This window comes from Octopus sinensis, linkage group LG5 (assembly GCF_006345805.1).
Source record: "Octopus sinensis linkage group LG5, ASM634580v1, whole genome shotgun sequence".
Classification (NCBI taxonomy): Eukaryota; Metazoa; Mollusca; class Cephalopoda; order Octopoda; family Octopodidae; genus Octopus; species Octopus sinensis.
The window spans coordinates 27,389,325-27,413,592 of record NC_043001.1 but is presented as its reverse complement, the minus strand read 5'-3'; the positions used below and the strand labels follow the sequence as shown (position 1 = coordinate 27,413,592).

At 38.7% G+C, this 24,268-nt stretch overlaps 1 protein-coding gene across 4 annotated transcripts in view; it reads left to right on the top strand.

Annotated features, from left to right (window-relative positions):
* Nucleotides 1–24,268, top strand: part of LOC115211748 (DNA polymerase delta subunit 3) — a 34,674-nt gene that overhangs the window by 8,088 nt on the left and 2,318 nt on the right. Inside the window, exons 5-14 of one of the 4 annotated variants that reach the window (XM_036503271.1) lie at nt 1,719–1,783; nt 4,063–4,147; nt 7,953–8,159; nt 8,520–8,565; nt 12,437–12,506; nt 13,766–13,803; nt 15,546–15,608; nt 20,185–20,247; nt 21,057–21,355; nt 22,845–22,901. In XM_036503271.1, coding sequence (XP_036359164.1) covers nt 1,719–1,783; nt 4,063–4,147; nt 7,953–8,159; nt 8,520–8,565; nt 12,437–12,506; nt 13,766–13,803; nt 15,546–15,608; nt 20,185–20,247; nt 21,057–21,355; nt 22,845–22,886 — 978 coding nt within the window. In that variant the 3' untranslated portion in view covers nt 22,887–22,901. Of the gene's footprint in view, nt 1–1,718; nt 1,784–4,062; nt 4,148–7,952; nt 8,160–8,519; nt 8,566–12,436; nt 12,507–13,765; nt 13,804–15,545; nt 15,609–20,184; nt 20,248–21,056; nt 21,356–22,844; nt 22,902–24,268 lie in introns of those variants that run through there. The other 3 variants (XM_036503269.1, XM_029780402.2, XM_036503270.1) reach the window with 3 other exon arrangements.

Sequence of the window (24,268 nt, the reverse complement as noted above, 5' to 3'; positions counted from 1 at the left end):
TTTGTTAATCAAGGAATTGTTCATATATTTTATGACACATGACTGTATATGAAACATTTAATAAAGATAAATCAATTATTCACCTGAAGGGTATTATGAATCTACAAATTTTAAATGAAAATGCTAAGCAGTGGCTAGCTGTAATATACTTATATTTGATAAGGGAGTCCCTCCATGTTGAGCTGCTACTTCTCCCTATTAGAAGTCAAAGCTTCTAATTGTATTAGAATACTTCTAAAAGTATTGTGAACATAGGCGCAGGAGTGGCTGTGTGGTAAGTAGCTTGCTAACCAACCACATGGTTCCGGGTTCAGTCCCACTGCGTGGCATCTTGGGCAAGTGTCTTCTGCTATAGCCCCGGGTCGACCAATGCCTTGTGAGTGGATTTGGTAGACGGAAACTGAAAGAAGCCTGTCGTATATATGTATATATGTGTGTGTGTGTTTGTCCCCCTAGCATTGCTTGACAACCGATGCTGGTGTGTTTACGTCCCCGTCACTTAGCGGTTCGGCAAAAAGAGACCGATAGAATAAGTACTGGGCTTACAAAGAATAAGTCCCGGGGTCGATTTACTCGACTAAAGGCGGTGCTCCAGCATGGCTGCAGTCAAATGACTGAAACGAGTAAAAGATAAAAGATAAAAAGATGTGATTAGAATGTCACAGGAAACAATTGCAAGACAAATTCAAGAAGAATCAACAGGTACAAAACCTAGAAGAAGACCAAGATTGAGATGGCTGGATAATATCCAGTCTTAGTTGACCATGCTTGGGAATCCAGCCAGACACTTGTTTCTGATAGGACCCTATTGAGGAAATGCCTGAGGGTTCACTCCCACGACCCTCTCAGAAATAGTGACATGGTTGGCTGGATAGAATATTCATTGCAGTTGCTTCACTCTACCTTGCTGGAAAATTTGCATCAGACTAAGAGATATACTTTAATTTAAATTAGTATATTTATGGATTAATTTAACCTTTTCGTTACCATATTTATGTTGAAATTCTTTCTCTTTGTTTCAATAAATTTTGAAAATAATGAATTTAGTAAAATAACTGTCATTATTAAACTTGTATTTGGAACATAAATCAATTTTGATGGCAGATTTTAATTTAGATCACTTTAAAACAAAAAGTTTGTGTTATAGAACAAAAAGCAGCTCAGGTGGGTTGGTATCTAAAAGATTAAACTCTGCCATCATAGAAACATAGAACACAAATAACACTTCTTACCTTGGGATCCATAAAACTGATTGTTTGGCTGCTTACATCTTATAATCATTTGTTTCAAAATACATGTTTGTCATTACTACCTTCTAGACTGTTGGGCACGATCTGTGTTTTTGACATGATTCCCACTGTACAGTGCCTTGGGTAATGTGTCTTCTACTTAGATATTAGGTTGACCAAATCCCTGTGAATTATATTGGAAGTCTGAGTGAGTGATTCTCTTCTTGGAGAGACTTCAACTACAAGTCAGTTTGGGTGTCTTTAGCAGAGTCTATTTTGTTGTAAGCATCCAGGTTTCTGGTCAGAGGATAACTTCCTCCCATGAGTCTTGGAGACTCAGAAAAGTTTTATAGATGCTGTTTTTTTTGCCTTTAACTGAGCCATTAAAAAAAAATATTGTACATGTATGTGCAATTTATAACCTAGTATACTATAATTGCTTAAAGATATCTTGAAATTATAATAAAGATATTACTTCTTTTTCTTTAGGATTCCAGTGTACTATATATTACAGATTACCAGAAAATGAAAGAAAGTGAGATTGACTCATCCAGGTTTGATGTTAAACTTACTATTCTTTACTTGAATGAATATCGTTCTTCTCTTATATTAAATGTCAAATATTATTCAGAGTTTATATTATATTGTTCTTGAGAAAAGTGTGGTTTTTACTGGATTGACTTACTTTTAACTTTGTTCAGAGTTGCAGACTAATCTTGTACATCTCTGCTGTAAATTATTTCAGAGAAGATAATTTTCATTATTTAATTATTGATGAACTAAACAGTGTGTGTTTAATACTTTCAAATGGACATTAAGATATACCTTTATAAACAGTCCAAGCTTTTAGCTGATGCTGTGATATGTAATTGAGTGCACTTGAACAAATGTGAACAAATGGACAGAAAAAGATTGGCCTAACCTAGTTTCAATCCTAGTTGAGATTTTTCTGTTCATATTTGTTTACATTATTACAAACTAGCAAATACAAACTGATGAAACCTTGCTACTGATAGCAGTTGTTTATAGATGTTTTGAGAAACTCTAATACTACTACATACAGTTTGTTCATTTCATGTCCATTTTTCCATGTTAGTATGGACTAGACAGGGACTTATTGGAGACAGGGTTTTGCAGCTGGATGCTGTTCCTGTCATCAATGCTCACCAGTTTTTCAAGTTAGGGATTTTTTTATATTCCACACATCTTTATAAGCTTAAGGCAACAAGAAACTTAAGTATCATAGGTGCAGGCATGACTTTGTGGTAAGAAGCTTGCTGCTCAACCACATGGTTCTGGGTTCAGCCCCACTATGTGGCATCTTGCACAAGTGTCTTCAACTATAGCTTTGGTAAATAGAACCTGAAAGAAACCGTTCATAGATATGTGTGTGCGTGTGTGTGTTTGTCCCCTACTATCACTTGACAGCCAGTGTTGGTGTGTTTACATCCCTGTAACATAACAGTTCAGCAAAAGAGATGGATGGAATAAGCATCAGGCTTAAAAACAAAAAAATTAACTACTGTGGTTGATTCATTTGACTAAAAATTCTTCAAAGTGATGCCCCAGCGTGGTACAGGGCCTATCTACTTTTTATAAACCCATATCACTTGACATTTCTGCTCATCTCAAAAGTCTATGTATAGGAAACTACAGGAGATCATTTGTGTAAATTACATTTTAATTTCACATTCTCCTCCTGCACTATCTGTCATCACTCCGTCCGCCATCATGATTTCGCTCCTTTTTCTTTCTAACATCCTGGGTCTAAGTCATTGCTCTATCTACTAGGTCACTTTGCCTTCTGTCATTGCTTGAAGATATGTACTGTAAATCCTTGAGTATAATACGCAGGTGATTTTTAGGGGGTTGTACCTCTGAAAAACCTAAACCTTGTGTATAATACGCACCCCTTCTCTAACTTGAGTCGTGCGTAATTAAGCTAGCAGCACCTAGTCGAACAAACACTTCCGTGCATGCGTAATACTATAATGGTGATGTTCTTAACTGTTATATGGGAATGTAAATATGTTTGCAAATTGTTTTTGTTACATGTTATTCTGTGTTCTGAATACTTTTAATTTAATAACTGTTGCTTACTGCAAGTTATGGATGATTCTTTTATGACTTCATTGCTTTCAGGCTTAGCTTAAGGTATTTTCGCACCTGACATCCCAAAATGCAGCTGAATAAACATTGCTGCACAGCAAATAGAGACTCGGACATTGCTTAGAAAATAATTTTCATTTTTAACCTCGTTTATAGTACGCACTAGGGATTTTGACCTTTAAATTTTGGGGAAAAAATGCGGATCATACTTGAGGATTTATGGTATATAACCCTATCACTCCTCCTCCTATTATTTATCCCCCTTATTGCTATTATTCATGCTTCTGACTTTGTAAAGAGGTTGTAAGGGATTAGAGGCATAGAGTTGTGAAGTTCCTTTAGACATGGCTGCTTCTCTATTGCTGATACCAAGAAAAATATACCCACTACACACTATAAACTGTAAAGGTGAGAGATCCCTTTAAACTTGTTGGGGTCTTGGCATGTCTGTAGCACTGGTGCCATGAGAGAAAAATCACCTCTTGTATTCTGGAAAGTGGTTGGCATTGAGAAGAGCATTCAGCCAGAGAAACCAAGTTAAAAATAAAATACAAGTGAAATGCAATCCCCTGACCTGTGTCAGTGATTAATGTTCTTGAATACATGCTGACTCCGACTGTGGTGGCTCAGAAGTAAATAGATGGGAATAGTGTGGTTGGTAATAGCAGAGGTAGATAAGAAAGCTTTATTGACAAGTTGTTATATGTTTTTGTATTGTCTGCAGGTATAGTGCAGTTAAGTATGATGCAGCACAAAAGACAGAGAGGAAAGTTAAAACTGAGGATATTCAACCTAATTCTCCTTTAAAGGTTTGTAAATCAATTTGTACATTTTTTTATTGTCCTTTCCACATTTTCTGTCCAGGTTACTCTCTTTAACTCTCTTTTACTTGTTTCAGTCATTTGACTGCAGCCATGCTGGAGCACCGCCTTTAGTCGAGCGAATCGACCCCAGGACTTATTCTTTGTAAGCCTAGTACTTATTCTGTCGGTCTCTTTTGCCGAACTGCTAAGTTACGGAGACGTAAACACACCACCATCGGTTGTCAAGCGATGTTGGGGGGGACAAACATATACACACACACATATATATACATATATATGACAGGCTTCTTTCAGTTTCCATCTACCAAATCCACTCACAAGGCTTTGGTCGACCCAAGGCTGTAGTAGAAGACACTTGCCCAAGGTGTCATGCAGTGGGAATGAACCTGGAACCATGTAGTTGGTAAGCAAGCTACTTACCACACAGCCACTCCTGTGTCTGTTGTAAATATTCTATAAATTGCTTGTCTCATTCATAGGTCGTATGGGATTAGTGGTGCTTTCTAGCAAGATGCCCAGTCTCTGAGATGAGGAAACATGGTTTGCTTTTAGAGTGTCTTTTCTTAGTTCTATTGTAGATACAACATAGAAACTGAAATCATTCAATCTGAAATCCTGTACTTAAGTTGCTTTTTCCATTTTAGCTTATTTAGTTCAAATTTCATCAATCTACAGGTAAAATCTCAGCTAATTTCTGCAGGATTTGTACAGAAGTATTGTGGATTCTGCACTTGCTAGCTGGCATGTATCAGTTATGTCTTTGCTGCTTCACTGATCAATATAGAACAAAAGGAGTTTACTACTTGTACTTGTGGCGACATTCACCCTGGGCGGGTTGAGTCGGCTTCTTCTACCACCCTCGAGGCATCTCGAACCATGGCAGCCCACGCACGACGGTCCTGTGCCAGTTCACTGGAGATAGCAAGCCAGTCACGGTTCCATCGACGCAGGCCGACCACCTGCGGACCCGTGAGCACGGAGAGGTCCTCCTTGATCGTCGTAGCCCAGGTCTTCAGTTGCCCGCCCGCGCGTTTCCGCCAGTTGGGAAGTGGAGTTGGGAGAAGGACATCACGGCTCAGTTCACCCACCGGACGCCTACATGCTTGGCCAAACCACCGCAAGCGCCATTGCAGAAGGACAGATGGAAGGGGCCATAGAGACAGGTGAAATCGGAGATTGGCGGTGGGAACTTGATTCACCCGACGGCAGCGAAGAATGCACCGGAGGCAGTCATTGTCGAAGACTTCCAGCCTTCGTTGATCGACCATCCGCATAGGCCACGTTTCACAGCCATAGAGAAGTACTGTACTGTACGAGAAGTACAAAAGGAGTTTGGGAAAAAACAGTTAGGTTAGATCTTTGAATGTTTGGTTTTCCAAATGAAATGACTCAAGATTGGTTTAAGGTGCAGATATGGCTGTGTGATTAAAAAGTTTGCTTCTCAGCCATGTGATTCCAGACTCTTGGCAAAAGATACAGATGAAATGTCTAATAAAATGCGTGTATTCAAAACAAAAATACCTTGTGGTATTTTATTTCACATAAGTTATACAAACTGTCTTGTCACTCTCACTATTGGAGATGTAATGAATTAGTAATTAGCTTGTTGGAAATTTATAACCACAGCTGTTCACAAAACAGGACGAGTGGACATGGATGGAAATGAGTTTGTCTCTTATTCTTGTATGAAATCATAGACAAATTTCTTTTCTGCTGAAACCCATTGCAGTGTCTGCCTTACAAAACCCATTTTATAGATATATTTGGCATTGTCAGAAACTTATCCAGGCTTTATACCCCAACCACCTATGTACAGTGTTCAAGAGAAATTTTAATTCAAATAATTCTCCCCTCTCCCCACTTCATGCTGGTGTATTTCTGGCATCATGTATCTGAAAATACTGATTTAAGTTGGCGAGCTGGCAGAATCATTTGCATGCCGGGTGAAATGCTTAACAGTATTTTGTCTGCCTCTACGTTCTAAGTTCAAATTCTGCCGAGGTTGACTTTGCCTTTCATCCTTTCAGGGTTGATTAAATAAGTACCAGTTATGCACTGGGTTCGATGTAATCAACTTAATCCTTTTGTCTGTCCTTGTTTGTCCCCTCTCTGTTTAGCCCCTTGTAGGCAATAAAGAAATAAATACTGATTTCAAATTTTGGTACAAGGCCAGAATTTCAGAGGAAGGTGACACGATAAAAATACCATCCGAAAATGGTCAATGTCAGTGTCCCCTGACTGGCTCCATGCCAGTGGCACATAAAAAGAACCATCCAAATGTGGTCAATTCCAGTGTGTCCTCTGACTGGCTCCCGTACCAGTGGCATGTAAAAAGCACCATCTGAACGTGGTCAATGCCAGTGCCCCCAGACTAACTCCATGCCAGTAGTATATAAAAAGTACCATCCGAACATGGCTGATACCAGGCCCACCTGACTGGCTCCCGTGCTGGTGACACGTAAAAGGTACCCACTACACTGTCACAGCGATTGGCATTAGGAAGGGCATCAAGCTGTTGAAACATTGCCAAATCAGATTGGAGCCCGGTCCAGCCACTGGCTCTCCAGACCTCAGTCAAACCATCCAACCCATGCCAGCATGGAAAACGGACATTAAACGATGATGATGAGGTAAATTGATTGCATTGTCCCCATTGCTCAACTGGTACTTATTTTATCAATCTCGGTGGAATTTGAACTCAGAAGATAAAGCCGGATGATACGCTGCTAAGCATTTTGCCCAGCATGCCACCTTCATGTATATGAAAATATTGATACAGTTTTAAAACCGCCTTCAGGTCTTCATGTTGGAAAAATAGGTGCCACAGCAAGGTTCATTGATAGCTTCCTAAAATGCATCGTTATCTTTATTTTCTTTTTGAGAAATATGGAAAAGAAATTTTTTTCAAGTTCTCATTCCAGTTTGGAATTATTCTTGCTTTCACTACTGTCTGAGAGAGCCAAAATATTTGGAGAATATAAAATTTATGTTGTAACAAATTCAAATGGTGATGGTGTTCAACAGATGTTAGTTAACCTGGTGAAATCAGGTTGTAATTTACATACTGATGCAATTTGTGTTGATATTTTGATTTAAATATAAATAGGTAAATCTGGGTGGAGGCACGTGGCTTAGTGGTTAGGGTGTCAGCACCATGATCGTAAGATTGTGGTTTCGATTCCTGGACCGGGCGACGCATTGTGTTCTTGAGCAAAACATTTCATTTCACGTTGCTCCAGTCCACTCAGCTGGCAAAAATGAGTAATGCTGTAATGGACTGGCATCCCGTCCAGCTGGAGAACACATACGCCATAGAAACCGGGAAACTGGGCCCATGAGCCTGGCTGGGCTTTAAAAGGGCGCATGTGGAGGTGCAATGGCCCAGTGGTTAGGGCAGCAGACTTGCAGTCAGAGGATTGCAGTTTCAATTCCCAGACTGGGCATTGTGTGTGTTTATTGAGCGAAAACACCTAAAAGCTCCACAAGGCTCCGGCAGGGGGTGTGGCGACCCCTGTTGTACTCTTTCACCAGAACTTTCTCTCACTCTCTCTTCCTGTTTCTTGAGTAATGCTTCGATGGACTGGCATCCCGTCCAGCTGGGGGGAACACATACGCCATGGAAACCGGGCCCATGAGCCTGGCTAGGCTTGAAAAAGGGCGACGTTTATCGTTACTAACACATGGCTGAAGGCTGTCTCAAGACAATTTTGTAATGAAATGGTTAAAGTTTTGAGCTTGTCACACACGAATGAATATTTTTGTAACTCTATATTGATTTTTTTTCTAATAGACATCTGATGAAACATCCATTAAAACAAAAAGTGACAGCAATAACAACAACAATAACAGCAGCACTAACAGTTCCAAGGCTTCAGTTACCAAATCAGTAATTGCTGGAATGTTTGCTCAATGCAATAAGAATAATATTTCCAAACAAGCATCTACAGATCAGAGTAGTAATAATTCTGAACCGAAGAAGGAACAGGCAGCTAAAAAGGTTGGTAGGAGTTGAACTAAATATTGTTGATCAATGAAATAACACCTCTTTGAAAAATACCATGAATTTAATTTTAATAATAATTCAATCTTTTAGAATGCCAATGATACAATTTCGCTCCAGTAAAAAAATTGAAAGATAATGAAATTTTACATTTTTTCTACTGAGCCCTAGCAGAGGAATTTGTTTGCATAGGCTGAAAATAGTGGTAGATTGAAAATAGTTGGTTCCTTAATTAGAATAAATCTGTTATGTATCATGTAGTTGCATTTCTTAAAAGTGTGTAATTTGTTGTTTTGTTGAAGTTTGTATTAGAAGATTTTAGGAAATGGTTGAGTTATTGTTAATTACTATTTTCAGGTTTCAAAGAAACCAACTGGTGTGCTATCTTTCTTTTCTTCTGCAGGTATGTATATTATTATTATTATTATTATTATGTGAGAGAGCAATGTATGCCATCAAAGTGACACTGGGGTACAAATATTCGGAGTTCAATATATCCATCATAACTCCCCGTCTGATAAGGGTACACCAAGTACATGCATCACAACCATATGTGTGTGACATGGTGATCTCATTGTGCATGGACAGGGTGCTGAATGCACTTTTGTCAAAGGACAAAAAGCTAAAGCCAAGATGCTAGACAGACACTATGCTGAACGGACATAAAGATGAATGGACACAATAATAAAAAAAAATATTCCTACCTACATAGTTTTATGTCCAATTCATTGCTTTGGTACTTAGGATTTAACAAGATTAAATATTAATTTTCTTGTCTTTTCGGCATCTTGTCTGTTCAGCTTCATGACTTCAGCTTCTCATCCTTCGGCAAAAGTGCATTCAGCCTCCTGTCCAAGTACTGACCACATATCAAGATAAATAACATAACCTTGCAGATGGGGCTCAGTTAGAATTTTCTTCAGGTTGAGTAGCCCATCCTGCTCAAAAGATCCCTGAATAAAGTTTGTTTAAGGATGATGAATGAAGCACCCATGTTTCCAGTTTTCAGAAGTGAATTATTCAAACCCCAAATAATTCTTCTCAATGCAAGCTGGCGGAATCTTTAGCACGCTGAACGAAATGCTTAGCGATATTACACTCATCGCTATGTTCTGAGTTCAAATTCTGCTGAGGTTGACTTTACTTTTCATCATTTCAGGGTCTATAAAATAAATACCAGTTGAACACTGGGGTTGATGTAATCGACTCATCCTTTCCCCCAAAATTGCTGCCCACGTGCCAAAATTTGAAACCATTAGACGACTGTGCTGGTATGGTCATGTGTTGCATATGGATGAGGACAGCTGTGTGAAAAAGTATCATACCCTAGCAGTAGAGGGAACCTGTGGAAAAGGTAGACTCAGGAAGACCTTGGATGAGGTGGTGAAGCACGACCTTCAAACCGAGATGATGACAAGTGAATGAGACCTTTGGAGATATGCTGTGCTTGAGAAGACCCAGCAAGCTAAGTGAGACTGTAACCATGGTGTATGCCAGTGCAGCATAACCAGCCCATTTAAGAGTACTTGTCAATCATTGGGCAATAAACTGCGCTTGTGAAGACCTGTTGAGGCAAGTGAAATCATCATTGTGGCCAATGAGAGTGCCGGCTAACTGGTCGCGTGCTGTGGCATGTAAAAAGCACCATTCGAGCATGGTTGATGCCAATACCACCTGAGTGGCCCTTGTGCCAGTGACACGTAAAAAGCACCCACTACACTCTCGGAGTGGTTGGCGTTAGGAAGGGCATCCAGCTGTAAAAACTTTGCCAGATCAGATTGGAGCCTGGTGTAGCCTTCTGGCTTGCCAGCATGGAAAACGGATGTTAAACGACGATTATGATTATAATAATAATAATAATAATAATAATAAGGCAAGCTGGCATTAACCCTTTCGTTACCAAACCGCCCAAAGCCGCCCGAAAAAAATTTTGGTTAATGTGACCAAACCGCCCAAAGCCGCCCGAATTTACCTATTCATATTTAAATGAGAATATCAGAGCAAATCTCTTTAGTACATTCGTGAAAACACGTATTATACTTTGTAAACAGTTCAACTACAGTTTTGTACAATAATCGAAGTGTAATTTTAATTCCGTGAATTTTGAGAGATTTTTTTCTGAAATTTGTTCCTATTGTGTTTTCAAAATTTGTAATTCGGACAAAAAATGGATACGAATTTCATTATATCAAGCAGCGAGTCAGAATTCGAAGAATTTTCTACTGAAGACCTTCATAAATCTAACTCTATGACTGAAAAAAAAAAGCACGTGGTATTTGATAATGAATCTGATGTTTCATTTTCCGAAAGTGAAAACAGTGAATCTGAGATCTCCGATAGCGATAAAGAAAACGAATTGGCACCTGAATGGAGTGAAAATTTAAAAACTGTTTCTTTCGGTGATTTTTCTGAACAAACTGGACCAAGCCACAGACTTTCCTAGAAGAGTAAAGCCTTAGACTATTTCTTTTTACTTTTTCGAATGAGCCTATTTGAAATCATTACGGCGGAAACGAATCGTTACGCTAAATGTAAACAAAGCGAAAGAAACGATAGTTTGTGGTTTCCCATAACCTTAAATGAAATTAAGACTATTTTGCCGTAAATATTATTATGGGTATCAGAAAGTTACCCAGAATAACAAATTCTATCGTAAAATTTTGTTGTATACCCAATTGAATATTAGCTAATAACCCATTTTCTATAGCAATGTTTGAACAAAATTTTAATTTTATATTTTGTTGAATTTACCTGTATCTACCTGCAATTAGAGTCACTTTGTGACAAAAATTATAGTATAGAATTGGTTGAGAATATTTCATTAAATTATCTTCCAAAAATCAGATTAATATATTGATAAATAAAAAAGTTATAGTTGTTTAATGAAACCAGACTAAATTTATGATTACGTTAGAAATTAATTGAAACACATAAGGGGTGTATTTTGGTCAGAAATATAGTAATGAAAGGGTTAAAGTGGTGAGCTGGCAAAATTATTAGCATGCTGGGTGAAATGCTTAGTGGTATTTCCTCTGCCGCTACGTTCAGAGTTCAATTTCAGTCAAGGTTGATTTGCCTTTCATCCTTTTGGACTTGATAAATTAAGTACCAATGAAACACTGGGGTCGATGTAAATAACTTGTCCCCTCCCCACAAATTTCAGGCCTTGTGACTTTAGTAGAAGGAGTATTGTCATTACCTTTTTTTCTCTTTTTGTCAGTAATACAGTAATATCTTGTGAAACTAGGAGTATTGGTGTTACCTGTAATATGGTGTGTGCAATACCTGTTGAAGAGTGAGTAGGTCATGACTTCAAATTTTCTGAGGTCTCGTTAGTGTAGATGAGGTGATTGCCTAACTATTAGGTTGAGGAAAATGTTTGTGCGCCATGTTAAAATGATGCTTTTTTTAAAATATATTTTTGTAGTGTTTGTGTTAATTCAGTCAATGTCATGTTCAATGGAAACTAACTGTATTCGTCGAAAACGTGCTTTGTTTCAACAAGACTATACAATGCTGCATACTGCCAGAAACCCAGCAACAAGATTGAAGAATTGGATGGTATGGAAGTTCTGCCGCATCCAGCCTATAGTCCAGACGTTGCTCCATCTGACTACGGTCTCTTCCGATCTATGCGGCACTTTATGAAAGGTTGCCGATTTGCATCATTCGATGAAGTTGAAGAAGCCTGTCAAGAATTTTTCGATTCAAAGCTGAAGGATTGGTACTTTGACCAAATCCAAAAGCTTGCAGATCATTAGAAGAAGGCCGTGGAAAATGATGGTCTTTAATCGTTGTTTTTGAATAAATTCTTGCATAAAAAAATCATTATTTTAACACAGCACACAGACTTTTTCCTCAACCTAGTATTAATAAGTCCCAGACTTCTCTGGGAAATTTATTAATACAGGGAGATTTTTATATCTTGTATACTTGATACTATGGAAACCTGATGGCCCTATGGAGTTCTAGGATTAATACAAGTATTAGTTACAGTTTGTAAGCATTCCTGTAGTCCAGAATAAAAAAATTAACCTTATCAGAATTTGACAGTGGTGTAGATTACTGATGGATAAAGTACCAGTGTTTTGGTTTTCATATGTTACAGGTTTGTATCTCATGGATGTAGTTATGTATTTGTAAACTTACCACAAATCCTTCGTTTTTGAAGTTAGGAAGTTTGGATTTGCAGGAGGTTTGATTAGGTATTTTGTTGATTCAGAATGTTTTGATACAAGCTACCTTATTATATCATAATTTCCATTTTCTTACAGGAAAATCGGAGAGCATTGCGATCAAATCAGAAAATACAGAACCATCTAGAAATACTTCTAATAATATGCAGTAAGTTTTATAGTTACATATTGGAACAACACGGTTTAGCAGTGAATATCAAAAGCAGGAAAGTAGATTTAGTTGATGAAAAGTAGTTCATCATCTCCTCCTCCTCCCACTCCACCCCACTCCTCCCACTCCCCCTCTGCCGCTGCCACTACCACCACTATAACATCCACTTTTCCATGCTTCTGGTAGAATAGGGTTTATTAAGGCAGATTTTCTATGGCCTGATGCCTTGCCTCTCACCAACTCATACCCATTTCCAAGCAAAGTATTATTTTCCCATGGCCAGGCATGTTTTTGCAGAATGTTGGAAATGAAGGACGTTCAGTTACAACAATTACATAACGTCAAAAGGAGACATAAACACACACACACACACACACCACACGCACACACACACACACACACACACACACACACACACACACACACACACACACACACATCTTGCTGTGCTATGACACGTCAAACTAAGTGAAATTGTAGCTATGGTCAATGTCGGTGGCATGTGTAAAGCACTTGTGCCAGTGACACGTTAACGGTACCCAGTACACTCTTTGGAGTGCTTGGTGTTAGAAAGGAGATCCAGCCTTGGAAACAGAAAGGAGCTTGGTGCAGCTTATCAGTTCCAAACTGTCTAACTCATGCAGCATGGAACATAGATACTAGTTGATGATGATGAAATTGATTATATATACAAGGTGAACTTTATGATAAACATTAGTTTATAAACTGAATTACTGCATATACTGTATCATTATATAAGAAAAAGTGAAATAAATAGAAAGTGTATATAAATGCACTTTTGATTTCAACCTGCAATTTCACACTAAATGATACTGTATTTTACCATATTCCCTTAGTGAAATATCAAATCTGAAAACTTGTGATACCTGTGCCAGTGGTACGTAAAAAGCACCATCCAAATGTGGCCGATGCCAGTGCCGCCTTGACTGGCTTCCCGTGCCGGTGGCATGTAAAAACTAGCAACCAGTCATGGCTGTTGCCAGCCTCCCCTGGCCCCTGTGCTGGTGGCACGTCAAAAGCACCCACTACACTCATGAAGTGGTTGGCATTCAGCTGTAGAAACATTGCCAGATCAGACTGGAACCTGGTGCAGCCTCCTGGTTTCTCAGACCCCGGTCGAACTGTCCAGCCCATGCTAGCATGGAAAATGGACGTTGATGATGATAATTAAACCTAAAAGTTAAATTAATTAGCAAGTATTGTTTTAAGGAATGTTCTTATTTTCTCTTAAATAGGAAAGAAGTCAAAAAACCTCTTCAAGAATCTGATTCAGGTAAACTATTTTAATCTGCTTATTTTATGTAGTTGTTTCATTCATAACTTGTGCAGAAAATGGAATTATTCAGATTTTATGTTTAAGTATATGCAATGAACTTGAGAATGTATATTAATTAAATCTTATGTTCATTATAATCTTTTAAACATGAGAACACAAAGTAAACTCGTGTATGTTGTGGGTATGTTCACATATGATTATACATGTACAGGCATTTCTTTCTAGTTCCTACCAGCTTCAGTTTTATGTCACTCTTCTTGGGTCAATAAATTGAATATTAGTAACATATTGATACTAATTCACGCAACTATATTAAAATACTTTTAATACTATAATTTATTATAATGTTTAAACTAAAAAAACGCCTGTGACTAATTAAGAGAAATGATTTACAATGTAATTTTCAAATTAAGAGTATCTACTTAATTTGAAGTACCAGTATATATTTAACATATTTAAGGTAATTTGTAATAAAAGAAGTGCTAGTGGGTAGGAGTTTACACTGTAAAGTGTTTGGTGTTTGGAAGGGCATCCAGCTGTAAAACCTTGCCAAAACTGACCTTGCCTATGCTTGTGCCACATAAAACTCACTAAGTCCACTCTGCTGGGTGGTTGGTGTTAGGAAGGGCATCCAGCTGTAAAAATCCTGCCAAGACAGTCACAGAAGTTTGGTGCAGGCTTCGGCTTGGCTGGCTCTTGTACTGTCCCACCCATGCTAGCATGGAATACAGACATTAAATGATGATGTAGATGTAATTTGATGTCTTATAAAAAATATGAGCTCATTATAAAGCTCTTGTTATTAAACAATTCTTAAAAGCAATGGTACTGTGGTGGATAATTAAGTTATATATATAATTATTCCGCTAGCATTATACCATAAGGGTAGTGTATATTGAGTTCAGTTTTCTTACAGCTATCAACCTGTTACAGTCCCAATAGAATGTGGTACTTAAATTGAGACAAGTACAATTTAATGCCTTTTCCATGGACGCAATAGAGTGCCTGTAGCCAAAACGCTTTTTAATTGTTTCAGTCAAAGTCCTTTGAGGTCTTTGTTCATGGAAGCAGTGTACGCCTGACACAAAGTGTCTTGATTCTAGCTATATTTATTCAATCATTTCACTGTGTGTGTGTCGTGGGGCACCAAAATTAATGCTGAATTGATCATATAAAGAATTTGTAGGAATTTAGGGAGCGAGTTAGCCTAGGTGAGATGCAGTTTGGTTTTGTGCCAAGCAGAAGCACCACTGATGCTATATTTCTGGTAAGGCAACGGCAGGAGAAATATCTAGCCAAAGATAAACCTCTGTACTTGGCTTTTGTTGACTTGGAGACAACCTTTGACAGGGTCCCCCAGTCCCTTATCTGGTGGTCAGTGAGGAAACTGGGGATAGATGAGTGGTAAGAGCTGTACAAGCCATGTACAGAGATGCTGTCAGTAAGGTGAGGGTTGGCAATGAGTACAGTGAAGAATTCTGAGTAGATGTACTGCAGGAATTTTGCATATGGGTGAAAACACTTTCTTCTGCTTAACTTTAAGCAAATGGTACCAAACTCTTTGAGAATATTGCTTGTATACGGGCTCAAGATTTAACTCTCCTTCATGCAATTCCTTGAAAATAGAACTAGACACTAGTATTTATAAAACTGAGCTTTTAAAAACATTTATACATTTATATATTTTAAGCACTTCTGTCAAAACAAAAATATAATTATACATTTTTTTCCTCATGTAGAAGATGATATGTTCCAAACAAAGAAGCGGCGCCGCATTGTCCGAAATATCAGTAGTGAGGAAGGTATAGTTTATATTTTGTTTCTAATTGAAAAAAAAAAGCTGAATCTCTCTCTTTGTCATGATGTATATGTATGGTATATGAAGGGCTTACCAGACATGCATGGGAATGGCTTTTGAGTAATTGTTTAAAACAACTTGAATATATCTGATTTTGATTGGAAAAATAAGATTCATCTGCTGTCTTATATAACATCTATCCCAGTTTAACTGAAAAAGAATTCAGATGCATGAAGCCAGCAGCTTGCGGATTGTTTTAATGGTTATCATGAAATCGACCAAATAGGAACTTATACTGGTTTTGAAAGTAAACTCCTCATATATACTCTCTTTTTCTCTTTTACTCTTTTACTTGTTTCAGTCATGTGACTGTGGCCATGCTGGAGCACCACCTTTGGTCGAGCAAATTGATCCCAGGAGTTATTCTTTGGAAGCCTAGTACTTATTCTATCAGTCTCTTTTGCTGAACCACTAAGTTACGGGGACGTAAACGCACCACCATCGGTTGTCAATCGATGTTGGGGGACAAACAGACGCACCAATATACACACACACACACACACACATATACGATGGGCTTCTTTCAGTTTCCATCTACCAAGTCTACTCACAAGGCTTTGGTCGGCCCGAGGCTATAGTAGAAGACACTTGCCCAAGATGCCACGCAGTGGGACTGAACCCGGAACCATGTGGTTCGTAAGCAAGCTACTTACTACACAGCCACTCCTACGCCTATATATATTTCATAATTTTTATACCCACTTCCCCAGCAAATCTGTCCAACCTGTGTCAGTATGAAAAAAAGAATGTGAAAATTGTATCATCAACATCTTCTTTTCCATATTTGCATGAGTCAAATGGAATTTGTTGTGGCAGATTTTCTGTGGTTGGATGCCTTTCTTGTCACTGACACTCACTTCTTTCCAAATGCATATATAAACACATATATTTACATATATGATGGGATTCTTTCAGTTTCCATCTATTAAATCCATTCACAATGCTTTGGTTAGCCCAGAGCTATTGTAGAAAACACCTGCCCAAGGTACTGCACAGTGGGACTGAACCCAAGACTACATGGTTGGGAAGCAAGCTTCTTAAGCACACAGCCACACTTATGCCTATAGCCACACTTGCTGATATATGTGTGTGCGTATGTATGTATGTATATATATATATATGTGTGTGTGTGTGGAGGCGCAATGGCCCTGTGGTTAGGGCAGCGGACTCATGGTTGTAGGATCGCGGTTTCGTTTCCCAGACCGGGTGTTGTGAGAGTTTATTGAGCGAAAACACCTAAGGCTCCACGAGGCTCCGGCAGGGGGTTGTGGCGATCCCTGCTGTACTCTTTTGCCACAACTTTCTCTCTTTCTTCTGTTGGCCTGCTTGCTTAGCCAGCGGGGTCGCGTCATTTGAAGGCTAAAACAATGCGAAGCGCATTGTGATCAGCGATGTGTAGCAACATCTGATAGCCTGGTCGGTCACGGTGATGGTGATATATATATATACATACACACACATTCATGCCAGCATGGAACACGGATATTAAGTACCAATGATACAAACGAGATTTAACCTAATCGAATTGACAGCTGTATTTGGATATAAAGGACTCTGTATTTAAACGCAATTATTAAGGACTTCTTAGTTGAAATAAGAGAAAAAAATGTTGAATCAAATGCATGGAGATTGTATGGTATGCCTCATTCCATTTAATTTGAGTGTGCATCACTAATGAAAATAAAAAGGTATTAATATTGATCTCAGGCAAGACAACTCTCTCTCTCTTGCAACAGAAATGCACAACTAATGAACCAAAAGTATATATAATGATCTACTAATCTACCTACTCACCCCTTTATATGTATTCACATCCCACTTTAAAACTTGATGCTTTTCAAAATTACATTATTACATGTGTTTAAAAAAACAAAAACAACAGTTTAACTTATGCCAACCTGTAACTATTGAATTACCAATCATCTCTCTGTACTCTCACAAATGCCAACCAGGCCTGGCGATTTGAGGCTAACGACCGTTTGATCTCCAACCACTCCCTATTCCAGCGGTGAACGCCGTAGACATGGGGCCTAGGTTGGGTTCCAGATCAGCCTTGACTGTCATCAGCCAGGTTTTTCATTGTCCACCACATCGCTTTCGCCAACCCTGAAGGGGAGCTGGAGCAATTGCTTTGTAGATGAATTCTCGTGGTTGATGACGGAGGGCATGAATACAGAGTATTCCTCACTCTTCTCATTTGATGTTTCAATCTGTAGCATCTCTCTTTCTCTCTCTCTCTCTCTCACACACACACACACACACACTATCATCTCTTGGTCACCGCATTTACCAAAAATCAGACTCTCTTCCCACTGTATTCCCACCACTCAGTTGTTAATCAGTATAAAGTTCAGAGTTCTCTCTCTATTTTCCGTGTTTTTTTTTTTAATCTGAAAAAAAATTTTTTTACAGTTATTGACATTAACATTAATGACTTTGTTCGTTAGACTGTAATTTCAATTGATTAAACATTATTTTAGGCTCAGTACGTTAAATATGTTAACCTTAACTTAACAGTATGATTTTGACACACTTGATAACTTGCTGTATGCCTAGTGCTTCATGGTCTGATGCAATGTCCATTGTGTTCATACCTCCATCTTCACAAACCCTAACCCTAACAATTCACCCAGTCCTGTATTGTGCTTAACTAGAGTCCTTTCACACTGGAATAAAACAAAGTATTTCATCATCATTTTTTTATTATTTGAAAATAACGTCATTGCTATCAAGTCAAAGCACTAACATGTTTGTGGTTAAGACATAAAGGCTTTTGTTCACTAAGTTATCAATAGGGATCACTTGCTATAAGCTATAAAGATAGGTGGACACTAAAATTAATGTATTTTGTTTTTCTTAATTCTCGTTTTTAATCGTGAGTGTAATTTCTCTCTGTATTCTTGAAGAGGTTGAGAGTTTCAAATACCTTGGTGCCATCATTACAGCCACAGGTCAAAGTGAGGCTGATATTAAAACCCGAATCGACCTCGCTCGCCAAGCCTTCAACCAACTCAATGAACGACTCTGGTCAAGATCTGAGATCCAATGGACCACCAAAGTACAGATCTACCAAGCACTAGTGCGAACGATTCTCCTTTACAGCAGCGAGTCATGGCCGCTGAGGGTGGAAGATATTAAACGACTAGAATCCTTTGACCACCTCTGTCTACGCCGCATCCTTCATGTCCGATGGCATCACTTTGTCTCCAACAATTTGGTGCGACACCAGTGCAAAATCACCTCCTTCCGACAAGTCATCCTAATGAGATGTTAGCATTGGCTGGGTTATGCCCTCCTTTGTCAACCACGAGAATTCATCTACAAAGCAATTGCTCCAGTTCCCCTTCAGGGTTGGCGAAAGCGATGTGGTGGACAATGAAAAACCTGGCTGATGGCAGTCAAGGCTGATCTGGAACCCAAACTAGGCCCCCATGTCTATGGCATTCGCCGCTGGAATAGGGAGTGGTTGGAGATCACACGGTTGTTTGCCTCAAATCGCCAGGTCTGGTCTGCGTTTGTGAGAGATGCAGCATTGAGGATGAATGAAGCCAGCTCAACCCACCCTGGGTGAATGCTGTCTCAAGCAAGCAAACAAGAGAGTGTAATTTGGGGAATGATGGTTACTGTCAGCTTGATTTAATCCAGGTAGACATTTCGGTGCAGGCATAGCTGTGTGGTTAAGGAGTTTGTTTCCCACCGACATTGGTTTCAGGTTCTGTCCTGCTGTGTGATACTTTGGGTGTCTTCTCCTATAGCCCTTCTTAATTAATTTGGTAGACAACAACTGAAAGAAGGCGGCGAGCTGGCAGACTTGTTAGCGCGCCGGGCGAAATGCTTAGCAGTATTTTGTCTGTCGTTACGTTCTAAGTTCAAATTCCGCCGAGGTCGACTTTGCCTTTCATCCTTTCGGGGTCGATAAATAAAGTACCAGTTTCGCACTGGAGTCGGTGTAATCGACTTAATCCCTTTGTCTGTCCTTGTTTGTCCCTTCTATGTTTAGCCCCTTCTGGGCAATAAAGAAAAAAAAAAAACAACTGAAAGAATCCCATTGTGTGTGTGTACATATGTTTATGTGAGTGTGTATATTTGTGTCTCCCTGTCTTAATATTAATTGATTACTGTAAATGACTGTCATTCATTTCCAATATTCTGCGAAAACATGTCTGGTCATGAGAAAATATTACTTTGCTTGGAAACATGTATGGGTTGGCAACAGGAAGGGCAACCTAGCTGTAGAAAATCTACCTCAGTAAACTCTGTCCAACCTATGCAAACAAGGAAAAGTGGATGTTAAAACGATGACACTATATGCAGCAGTCATTAGGGATACCATATGATATATTAGTTTATAGAACTACTTGCTTGTATACGGGTCCAAGATTTAGCTCTCCTTCATGCAATTCCTTGAAAATAGAACTGAACCCTAGTATTTATAAAACTGAGCTTTTAAAAACATTTATATATTTTAAGCATCTCTGTCAAAGCAAAAATATAATTATACATTTTTTTTCCTCATGTAGAAGATGATTTGTTCCAAGATAAGAAGCGGCACCGCATAGTCCAAAATAGCAGTAGTGAAGAAGGTATAGTTTATATTTTGTTTCTAATTGAAAGAAAAAAAACTGAATCTCCCCCCCCTCTCTCTCTCTCTCTCTCTCTCTCTCTCTCTGTCATGACATATGTGTATGGTATGTTTGTTTGTTCCTTCTCGAGCCATGCCTGGCTCATAGGGCCGGTTTCCTTAGCGTATAGGTTCCCCATCTGGATGGGACGCCAGTCTATCGCAGGTGAGCTGCAAGATGCAGGAGGAAAGAGTGAGAGAAAGTTGTGGCAAAATAGTCAGCAGAAGTTCACCATTCTGCTGGAGCCGCGTGGAGCTTAGGTGTTTCGCTCATAAACACACACATCGCCTGGTCTGAGATTCAAACCTGTGATCCCTCGACTACAAGTCTGCTGCTCTAACCACTAGGCCATGTGCCTCCACCATGTGTATGATATATATATCATAATTTTTATGCCCACTTCCCCAGCAAATCTGTCTAACCTGTGCCAGTATGAAAAGGAAATGTGAAAATTATATCATCATATCTTTTTTCCTTACTTGCATGAGTCAAATGGAATTTGTTGCAGCAGATTTTCTGTGGCTGGATGCCTCTCCTGTCACTGACACTTCTTTCCAAATTGCTGAATATCTGTCTGTAGATGAAGAGTAAGAGAAATAGATGAAAGCATCTAGTAATTATATCTACCTTGCTAATGGCAAAAGTAGAATCAGTGTTTACTGCATTAATAGTTTAGCAACTTAATCTTCTCTGACATTTCTCTAATCATTGCACTTAGTTCATTCATATCTGCTCATTTTGAATTGAATCTCAAATGTATTTATTCTTAGAAATGGAACCAGAGGAACCACTTCCAAGTCCACCTAGTCCAGAGATGATGCCCACTGATGCTGATATCAAGGATGACGCAAGGGAAGAAGGTTCAGCTGTAGAAAATGGCAGTAAGCAAAACACTGAAGAAACAGCAGCAAGAGAAACAGAATCTAGAATTGTCGTTAATAAAGATGGAAAACGAAGGAAACGGATAAAAAGACAGAAAAACAAGAGGTTTTTGGATGATGAAGGTTTTATGGGTCTGTATTTTTTTGGTTTTTCTTACTTTGAAGAATGTGATTTTTCTGTATATATGTGCAGGTATGACTGTTGTTAAGAAATTTGCTTTGCAACTAAATGGTTTTCGGTTCAGTCCCACTATGCATCACCCTGGGTTTATGTCTTCTATATTAACTGCAGTCCAACCGATGCCTTGTGAGTGAATTTATTGGGTGGTAACTGTGTCTTTGTATGTGTATGTGTCTTTGTGGTTGTCCCCTCATTGATTCAGTTACTGTTTATGTAGGTCCCTTAAACTTAGCAGTTTGGCAAAAGAGATGAACAGACTAAGTAGCAGACTTAAAAAAGTAAATAGTAGGGGTCAGTTTGTTTGACTAAACCCTTCAAGGTGCTGCCTTGGCTGGGCTGCAGTCCAGTGACTAAAAGATAAAAGGTATATTCTTTCCTGTGGAATTCCTTTGCCATTACCCCTAATGCCGTTTATGTCTTGTACAAAAATATTACCTTATTAGTAACTGTTTACTGTTTTGATGTTAATGATTGAATTGGCAGAATCATTAAGCACAGGTATACCTGCGTGCTTCAGAAGTTTGATTCCCAACCACATGGTTACAAGTTCAGTCCCAGGCTGACCAAAGTCTTGTGAGTGGGTTTGGTAGATGGAAACTGAAAGATTCCCTTTATATGTGTGTGTGTGTTTCGTAGTCATCTGATATGATAGTTGTAAATGGATGTCATTGTCATATCAATGTAATATAAGCAATGTCGTTCATTTCCAATATTCTGCAAAATCTTGTCCAGCCATGGAGAAATATAACCTTTCTTGGAAACATGTGAGGGTTGGGAACAGGAAAGGTACCTGACCATAGAAAATCTGCTTCATTAAACTCTGTTTCAGTGGTGCAAGTATGGAAAAACTAGATGTTAAAATGAGGATAATTATATCATTGATGAATTAATGTGTCTGGAAATATGTTGGGCAATATTTGTTCTGAGTTCAAATCTTGCCAAAGTCAATTTTGCTTTTTCTCTCTCTCTCCGTGGTTGATATATATTACTTTATTACCCACAAGGGGCTAACCACAGAGGTGACAAACAAGGACAGACAAATGGATTAAGTCGATTATATCGACCCCAGTGCGTAACTGGTACTTAATTTATCGACCCCGAAAAGATGAAAGGCAAAGTCGACCTCAGCGGAATTTGAACTCAGAACGTAATGGCAGACGAAATACGGCTACGCATTTCGCCCAGCTTGCTAACGTTTCTGTCAGCTCGTCACCTTTCCGTAGTTGATATAATCAACTGTACTCTTCCTGCTGAATTTCTGGCTGTGTACCGAATTTAGGATAATCATTTTAGTTGGTGTTGATGCTTTTGAAATGTCAAACATTCATTTGAAAGAGAAAGCAATGAGAAGAGTTGACAGTATATCTTTATTAAGCTGTTAATGTCAGAACAAAATTTTATGGTTCTAATCAAACAGAATCTAACAAAACTGATACCTCAACAAATATTCTCCTCTAAAGATTTAGTGAATGAAACAAATTTGTACCATCGTCTTCTACTATGTAACTGCTGATATAAAAAATGTGAATTTACATTAAATACGACGACCATTTACTGTCAGAAATTGAGCAGTAACCGTCACTATTTTATTGAAATGTTATTTCAAATTATTTCAGTAAAATAGGTGATGGTGACCATGGGGCAGCTTATAACATGTTTCTGCCTCATAAATATTTTTTTTTTAATTCTCTTGGCTCTGCAGTGTTAATTTGCATGAAAGATAAAGTGGTTTTGACATGTGAGTGTCAGTTAATGTATGCAAGAAATATAACTGTCGATGCCAGCGCCGCCTTGACTGGCTTCCGTGCCGGTGGCACGTAAAAAGCACCAATCCGATCGTGGCCGTTGCCAGCCTCGCCTAGCACCTGTGCTGGTGGCATGTAAAAAGCACCCACTACACTCACGGAGTGGTTGGCGTTAGGAAGGGCATCCAGCTGTAGAAACACTGCCAGATCAGACTGGAGCCTGGTGCAGCCTTCTGGCTTCCCAGATCCCCGGTCGAACCGTCTAACCCATGGTAGCATGGAGAACGTTAAACGATGATGATGATGATGAAGGACTGCAAAGGCTGAGTGAAATTGCAGCATGGCTGTGTGGTAATAAGCTTGCTTCCCAACCACATAGTTTCAGGTTCAGTTCCATTGCATGGCACCTTGGGCCTCTACTACAGCCTTGGGCTATAGCAGTGCATTGAGTGTATTGACTCTGGTCAAATTTCAGGATTTTGGACTTCACTGATGAGATGTTACAGTATTGAGAAAAGTGTTATGGTTGTACTAGATTTGTCCAACCAATGCCAGTACAAGAAGTTCCTGCAAGCATGATTTTAATGAGAATATTTGTTAATGATTGTTCATCTTGTTTAATAACAATCTTTACTACTGATTTTACGTTCTGTTGGCAGTACAGTGCCTTGACATTACAGGTATCTCAGGCTTCATTAGTATTTGATAACACCTGTAACATATCCTAAATATTTGACCAAATCTCTTCTAAAGCTCACTTTAAATTTTCACCATACAATCTGACTACTTGATCACTATTTGGTTGCTATTTTTTGCAAGTTGATAGGTAAAATTTCTCTGTCACACCTTTTTAGATCACTAACTTACTGATGATACTATTCATAATAAAACTGAATGTCTTTTATGGTAGCAAAATGAACTGAATATACAGTATACAGAATTAAATGTCCTGACAAAAGTTGGAATGAAATACCAGCATCTAATATCATCTCATAATCCACAAGCCGGTAGTTTAATACCTTGTTCATTGGCCATTTCATTGTAATAAAAAATCTTTATCTCTTAGCTCATCTTACTTTGCAAAAATGTATATTCATTGTTGTTGTTAGAAACATGAAACTCAGATTGAGTTCTGCAAAATGTAAGCTTAGCAATGCATTTTTATGATCATGTTG